Source organism: Poromitra crassiceps (assembly GCF_964638095.1).
Source record: "Poromitra crassiceps genome assembly, chromosome: 2".
Taxonomy (NCBI): Eukaryota; Metazoa; Chordata; class Actinopteri; order Beryciformes; family Melamphaidae; genus Poromitra; species Poromitra crassiceps.
Genome location: NC_139624.1, coordinates 101,783,068 through 101,791,321, shown reverse-complemented (window position 1 = coordinate 101,791,321; position 8,254 = coordinate 101,783,068). Strand labels below are relative to the sequence as shown.

Sequence of the window (8,254 nt, the reverse complement as noted above, 5' to 3'; positions counted from 1 at the left end):
GCAGGATCATGTTTGTCACCTCAATTTTTTTACTTTACATTTTAAAGTAGATACAATAGTCAGTATACCAGTTTTATTACAATATTTTTTTCCTAACTTCGGTACATTTAAAAAAAGAAAGAAAAAATAATAAACACACAACAACTGCAAACGTGAGAAAAGAAAGCATGTTTTTTTTTATCCGTCTAGCCACCATGTCGTCATATCTCACTCTTTTCCCGGTTTCTCTTTTTCTTTTTTGTGTTGGTTTTCGGTTAAGTCAACGAATGTGTTGATCAGCTCTTCCTGATCGAGTAGCTATAGGCATTTTCTTTTCATTTCAAGGACGCACGGGTGCGTGGCACTGGTGATGTTGTAAACAGCTTTAAATCAGAAGGTGGGTGGGCTCGGGGTGGGGGGAGGGTCCTATGGGTGGTGGTGCCCGTTGGCTGTCTGACATCATGATTCGGTGACCTTCAGTTTTTTGTTTAAATCAGAGATGGAAGCACCAGTCCTGCTTCGGTCCCCGGACGGTGATCACGCCAGACAGCGCCAGTCCAAAAGCGAAATAGATGAATGAGTCTGTTTTTGTTGTTGTTTTGTTATTTCAAACAATGGGCGGGTGTTAGGTGGCAGGGCTCTTCCTGTTTATGCCACATAGCTGTACTCGTCCGCCGAACTCTGGCTCCGCTCGATGTACTGCTTGTCAATGAGCACCTCGATGCACTTCTTGATCATGCTGATACTGGGGTTGAACCTGGCTTTGGACTGGTTGATGACCTGCAGACAGGAAGGATTGAAAAAAATATGTATGTGCTTTTTGTCCTATAAACACCCCACCTTCATATAACATGTGTTGGTTTGATACCCAATATGATGTACGGTATATTGTATACTATAAATTTGGTAAAACAATTCTCCACTACATCCCTGGTTAGGATGCTATATATAACATTCGTCTTTACCAAAAAGTGCACCAGTGTGGACTATTGACTGTGAAACCCTGCAAAACGCAGTTTGTGGTGTGTGAAATGCATCCAGAATGTCAGCCTTGTCGATACTCTTCCCCAACCTCAGCTCTGAACTAGAGGCCCAGAGCTTCATCAACCTCAGCTCTGAACTAGAGGCCCAGAGCTTCATCAACCTCAGCTCTGAACTAGAGCCCAGAGCTCCATCAACCTCAGCTCTGAACTACAGCCCAGAGCTCCATCAACCTCAGCTCTGAACTAGAGCCCAGAGCTCCATCAACCTCAGCTCTGAACTAGAGCCCAGAGCTCCATCAACCTCAGCTCTGAACTAGAGCCCAGAGCTCCATCAACCTCAGCTCTGAACTAGAGCCCAGCAGTGGGTTGCACCAGCTGTGCGTAAGTTGAAACGTAACCTAGTTTGAGCGTAAAGTCTCACTAAGTCCGAGTTTACGCACTACTAAAAATATTTGGGTTGCACCAAGTGAAATAGTTACAACTTAGGCATAAGTTAGAACTTAAATTTTACACCTACATCTTACTAGGTGTAAAGTCCTCTGTAAAGTAGGTAATTGGCATTGTTTTGCGTCGGTAACGTGTTCTCCGTGATAAATTACACCCTTTGATATTGATGACTCACGCTTTTGTTTTCCACAAGCTGCGTCACTGCATACAAATTAAAATACCAGCAACAATTTAGCGAGGCAGGATGGTCATAAATTAGCCTACAATGCATGATGATGAAGAGCTCACAGATAAACATTAACAGTAGCCTATTATGAACCTAAACGTGTTATTGTAAGTCACTTTGGATAAAAGCGTCTAAATGACGTAATTTAATGTAATGTAAACAAACGTTACTCAATAACGTTCTCATTTGGTTAAGGCCTAAACATGGTCGTCCGTCAGAGCCTCGCCCCGCCCTCCCCGTGTGACGGCGGGTGAAGCGCCGTCCTACGGGGAGGGGCCGCCGTCGGCTGACGGGGGCTGCTCGAAAATGTGACTTCCCGGCGACGATACGTGCGTGACGACAGCTGCAGGAGAGTTGTGATTGGCCGTTGCCCTGGCTCTTCGTCGTAAAGTCGCCTTTCAAAGCATGATGTTAGATTATAACAACTAGTTGTGTGGCTTAGCCTTCCCAAATGTTGAGGGTCGTTTTTTAGAATTTAATACATAGAATTGGGAACGTTACATTCAATTTCATTCAGACTGCCTGGCACACAATCTGCGCCATTTTCACACGGAGCTTCCGCGGGGGGGGGGAGGGGGGGCATAGTGGCGTCCGAGCATGTGGGGCTCGCTGGCGCCGCCAGACGGCGAGACGGCTCCAATTCAAGGCGGACGGACGACCATGTTTAGGCCTTTAGTGTTGATGAAATATGAAAGCACTAATTTGCGGTGGGCAACATGGCCCGACTGTTTTCACTCCACTTAATTAAACAACGGTAAATAAACACCGTTTCCACCGTGCTTTTCACTGATTGGTCACAGATACTGTACACGTCATTTTCTGCGACACTATTTTGGCTAGTGTGAGGTTTAAGGACTACTAGTTAACACATTGACTGCCAGCCGTTTTTTTCTTGCTGTAGGTAGCTTCTGCCAAGCCGTTTTTTTGAGGATTGTGGCTCATTTTACAAGCGCCGAGGATTATTTTCTGCTTGGAGTTTGTGAACATACAATATCTCAAAAGTACTAATATAATGTGTACTTTCTCTGTCTAAAAGAGTTAGTTTGTAGAGTTAGTAGTTATGTAAGCATTATCAGTTGAATACAGCATGGTTTTAGCATCAGAACAAATATTCAGAGATAAACGGCTTTTTGTGAAATTCGATAGAGCTGTCACTTTAACCATTCATTTTTTGCTCTCTCTCTCTCTCTCTCTCCCTCCCCCTCTCGCTCTCTCTCTCTCTCTCTCTCTCCCTTCCCCTCGCTCTCCCTCCCTCTCTCTCTCTCTCTCTCTCTCTCTCCCTCCCTCTCGCTCTCCCTCCCTCTCTCTCTCTCTCCCTCCCTCTCGGGAGGGAGACGCACTAGGTTTAATCCTAGTGAGAGGGGGAGAGGGAGAGAGAGAGAGAGAGAGAGGGAGGGAGGGAGAGAGAGAGAGCGAGAGAGAGAGAGAGAGAGAGAGGGAGAGAGCGAGAGGCAGAGTTCAACTCCTCCCTCTTCTTGGGTGCAGCGGCCGTCACAGTCTCAGTGCTTTTGCTGCTCTCCTGTGCCTGTCTGCAGGCTGCTGTTTGAGGAAGTCGGCATGGACTCGCTCGCTTCTTGGGAGTTTTGGTTGAGAGAAGCTTTTGCGATTCTGGTCATATTTATGCTGCGTGTTTCAAAGTGTGTTCCACCTGTAATGTATTATGTAAATTTGCAATCCCGCATCGCCAGCAATCAGCGTGAAAACGAGAGCGTTTTCCCCCAACCATTTTCATGAGAATGTAATACTGTAAAATCGCCTCGCCATTTCCTTGGAATGGCTTGCTCCCTTTTTCTTTGATTTCGCTCGTCTGGGGGAGCACTGTCAACACTTAGTGGGTCGGTAAAATAGATTATACACATTCAATACCTCCAATAATTGTACAGGAGACGTAAAAGGGATTGATCAACGCCCCACCGTCAAAAAAAAAAAAACGATTTTTTTGACGTATCCATACGTCCTTGGCAGTGAAGCGCTGGATTTTTTTTGACGTATGCATACGTCGCTGGCAGTTAACGTGTTAAGATGTACCTTACGTCTCCGTGGTGCAACTAAACAAAGACACAACTTTAGTGTCAAACTAACTAGTTTGAACGTAGCAGTTAGTGTGTACTTTACACCCTAACTTAAGAGAGAACTTACGTTCAGCTGGTGCAACAGGCTGCAGAGCTCCATCAACCTCAGCTCTGAACTAGAGGCCCAGAGCTCCATCAACCTCAGCTCTGAACTAGAGGCCCAGAGCTCCATCAACCTCAGCTCTGAACTAGAGGCCCAGAGCTCCATCAGTTGTTCCCATGCAGGCGGCAGCGATAGCTGGCTCTCAGAAAACACACCAGATAGTCAGGAGATCCATGAACACATCAGAGCTTCCCCCAGGCAACCGGCTCTGCTATTTACCCAATGTGTGCCAAGCCTGCAACTGGTGCTTAATTGCACATCAGGAATGCAGGGAGGAGGGGCAAGGTATGTGTACTGTAGCGAGAGGTGGGAAGGTGGGGACAGCAGAACAGACAAACAAGCCCGTATTGCGGGTCCCAGGCCCAGCATAACAAATGACGTGGAATTGCCTAAATACAACAGGGTGGAGAAAGGATTGGAAGTGGTGGTAGAAGAAGACAGGGTTCCCACACAGTTTTGATTTAAAAATTCCATACTTCTAGACCTTATTATCACGCGAGATGATGAGGGTCATACACTATGTTTCCACACTTTTTCAAACTTTTTATGCAATTCCCAAGACCTAGAAATTACCACGTTTAAGTTATTTTCCCAGACATTTCCAGACATTCCACACCTATCTGAAACATGCGGGTGTGTGTTTGTGTTGGATCTGACAGCTGATCACGGTGCTTCTTCCAGGGAAGGCGTGCTCCAACATGGTCCCATGGAGGTACGGATGGGGGGGGGGGGGGGGTTATTCCATGACACATCCCTCTGTCATAGCAGCCTTACCTCACCGCTGGGGAATTCACCACCGACATACACAAGCAGACTGCCTTCATATAGATACAGTATGTACATAAGCATGGTTGACTTACTGTGTCCTTCCTCTTTCTCCACCATCCCCACCCTTCTAATACCACCTTTCTTTGTGCATCTTTTCAAGGTATTGTTTAACGCTGAGGCCCACAGCATGTTTTACTCCCATACCTTCCCTCCACCCTCCATCTACAAGCCTTGCCTCACCTCCTCATATCCCGGATTGCCAATAAATCCTGACGCCGACTTTGTCTGCGAGCCTTTTACCTTGCCCCAAATTGTGAAATGATCAAGAAATCAAGTCATCATGCACAAAATGTCCACCCACCTCCTGGATGAGGGCGTTGTGTCGGAGCACTTTGCGGGCTTTCATGATTCTCACTATAGCAGCTTGTAAATACATTTTGCGGTCTTCGTCTACGGCGCTCCTCGTCTGCTCCATCTCCTAAAGGTGGGCCAGAGACATGAAGAAGCCTTCAGAGATGTAGTCGATAGAGCGTGCACCACAGTGGAAAGTTTGTCAACAGATAGAGGAGGGAGAACAACCCTTTGTCTAACCTGTGGCGTGTCTTTCTGCATCGACGTGGTGATCTTGAACTTTGTCCTTTTACTGGTGAAACTCATATTTAGTGAAAACGTGGACTCTGCTTCAATTTCCTCCTGTGAGCAAAGTGGAAAGACATCCTTTTGTAAGTTGTAAAATTCAAAATCATACATCCATAACTGACAACAGTCATGTTGTGCTGTCACACTTCTCCTTGGTTCCCTGTTACATCTTCCCAGTACATTTCCAGATACTGCGATAGAAAGGTTTACAATACATGATTCAATAGTTTCTTGCCATATCAGCTAAGGTTGCTAGGAATTGGTGGTGTACACATACAGTATACCTCTTCATGCAATACCCATTACCAATGACAACAATACAAAACACAGTGCCAAGGGAGGTTCTCAAGTGTCAGGTCTATTTCAGCCCAATTCAATGTCCACCCTCCAGACTTGTGGATTGAGCCCTAGTGGACTTAATTGGTACGTACCGTGACGTGTTCAATGTCATCACGTCAAGTCTGCGACAGCGAGAGACTGCAAGGCTATAAATACGCCGCTGATAGACAGGCCTAAATACTACATTACAATAATAAAATGCATTCTGCTTCCCTCTATGGCCTGGCCCTGTACCTCTACATATTTCTGTATCAGGATGTGATTCAATATAATTTCTGGCCTACATGATTCAAGTAACGTTTTAATAAAGTAATTGTTTTACACATTCATACGTTTTTTGTTATGTTTGGCAAGTGGTACGTATTGCAATGAATTGTGGGTAATTACATCAGTGAAGTCTGCACCCCAAGTGGACTCTCTGGAAGTCTGCAGAAAGTCAGCTTGAGGCCCCTTGTGGACTGGATGAATTGTGGATTTGGAGCCGTCAGCATTCACAGACTTCCAGGGAACGTGCCCGCAAAGTCCAACAGTCCAGAGATTCGGATGGGGCCTTCATATTCTACTTGTCGCACTAGAAAGCTCCGACCTTTGACCCCCCACCCCCACACACTTTGGCTGGCTGACCTTTTGCGAGTCGTGGTTGATCATCTTGACGTCCAGCAGAGACTTGATGGTCTTCTGCAGCTCCTTTTCGTTCATCTGTGTGCTGTCCTGCAGCTCCTTGTAGGCCACCGTCTGGCCGTTGTTGAAGGCCAGCAGCACGGCCATCTGATAGGTGGTCACCATGGCGACATAGGGCTTGGACAGGTAGTTCATCTTCACCTCGCCTGGTTGTGGGAGGGGACAGATGTGCAGTTATACCAATGTTAGCATTAGTCAGATGTCTGCCGTTTATCGTATCGTGTATTATGAACCTTCATAATTCACAACCTTGTGGCTTGTCTGACATCACAGTGAAGCTTGCAAAACACCTTCCACCTTGTGACTGTACTGAATCTGTACCTTTTTATCCATATTACATCAAGACTGTGGGAGATAAGAGAGGAGGCTGACATCACCGTTTTTCTAACTGCTGACTTACTGCTTTTCTCTTCAGTCATTGTCATTTAATCAGTCTTTATCAAATCTGTATCCAATGCATCAGCAGCCAGCTCTATGCAGGACTTCCATATACACTCATTATATACTGCTGAAAGTGCTGTATGTTGTGATTTAAATCATCAGCACCTACAATTGCAGTTCTTAATCATCACAAGCTGATGCAAGCTTAAAGCATTGCCATTAATTTCCCCCAAAACAAGTTTCCCATATGACTCAGATTCATTTTAGCATCAACTGCTGCTACATTTAGCTGCTAATCATATAATACAAAGATTCCACTAGAAACTAGTCAAAAGCAATATCGGATTGTCACAAAAAAAGAAATAATAAATTAATAATAATAATACAGAATTTAAGCAGGGATGTCTGGAAGCAACATCAGGACTCCATGGCTTTTAGTGTGTTGCCAGTGGGCTACCTGTGAGCTCCGTTTGTGAGGCCAATGCAGAAGTAGCTTAAATCTGCATTCTTTCAAATGGACTGCAGGGGCGACTGACTCCACTGGCTTCAAAATGAGTCTAGTTACCGGTACATGGAAGTGAATGGGAAAATGGCACTAGTTCTCACTTTAGTTATGGCCTCAGTAAACCCTTTCCTAATGAGTTTATGGTCCCAATCACCAGTTTCAAGTCTTCTTCAATACAGCATGATGTTCATTTTGTAAATTATGGTCCCATTTCGAGTAAAATAGATGATAAAAAAGACTGTTTTGGGGCATGATTGACAGGTCGCCTGTCCACTGAATGCACAGCTCGCCGATTCCGGACCAATAGCAGCCGCGCTGCGGCTCTTCTCCTCCAAATTCACATCACTTCTGGCTCCAAATAACCAAGATGGGAATGGTGAAAATGCCAACTTTTAGGTTTCAAAACGTGAGTGCAAAAAACAATGGGTGACGTCACGGTAGATACTATGTCCAGATATTTATATACGGTCTATGTGTGTTGCATTATAACTGACAGCATCGCAAAGCTACCAATAAATTAGCTAGTCTTTGTGCTCAATCTATTCAAACAGTCTAGGCGGAATTTGATTTGTATTTGTGATTGAAGTTAGAACACTGATAGGTTTTCAGCTCATTTGAAACACAGGACCAGCGGGCAGGTAAGTGAAGCAGCCAGACAATTCAAAGCGTCGTGGTGCAGGATAGTGTTCTCAGGTTTATCGTCAATACAACAGGTGTTTTCCCTCAACACAATCTTCTGCTGACGTCCTAGATCTGCCCCCCTTGCTGTGTCCTGCAGCCTCTGGCCTCACTCGACGGCACTACAGCATCCAGTGTCCTGAGAGCTGAAAAGCCCCGTCTGTAGGCTGAGCTGCAGAAGGTAACACACCTTGTCTTGTATTCTCTCTAGGAATCGTGTTTGTTCAGATTAAGCCTCGAGCCTTTAATTGCTGTGTTTGTGGGGATTGGGGCCGGGGGTATGATGTGAACACCGAGGATGTTGTTAGCACAGTGTTAGCACTCTGATTTCATGGATTAGCAAATGCTGCCAGCTGCTGTGCTGTGCTGTTGCCACCTATGAGGAACAGATGTCGTTTTATCCTCTCCTGTAGTCCAAAGTTAAAATAGCACAAATGTATTTAGGACGAAAAC

General features: G+C 45.4%; 1 protein-coding gene across 1 annotated transcript in view; it reads right to left on the bottom strand.

The window, feature by feature from the left end:
- cul2 (cullin 2) overlaps positions 1 to 8,254 on the bottom strand; it is a 28,965-nt gene continuing 20,711 nt past the window's right edge. Inside the window, exons 18-21 of the mRNA XM_083658156.1 lie at positions 6,181 to 6,383; positions 5,170 to 5,271; positions 4,940 to 5,056; positions 1 to 759 (exon numbers count right to left, since the gene is read on the bottom strand). Of these exons, the coding sequence (XP_083514282.1) occupies positions 628 to 759; positions 4,940 to 5,056; positions 5,170 to 5,271; positions 6,181 to 6,383 (554 nt within the window). The 3' untranslated portion in view covers positions 1 to 627. The remainder of the gene's footprint in view (positions 760 to 4,939; positions 5,057 to 5,169; positions 5,272 to 6,180; positions 6,384 to 8,254) is intronic.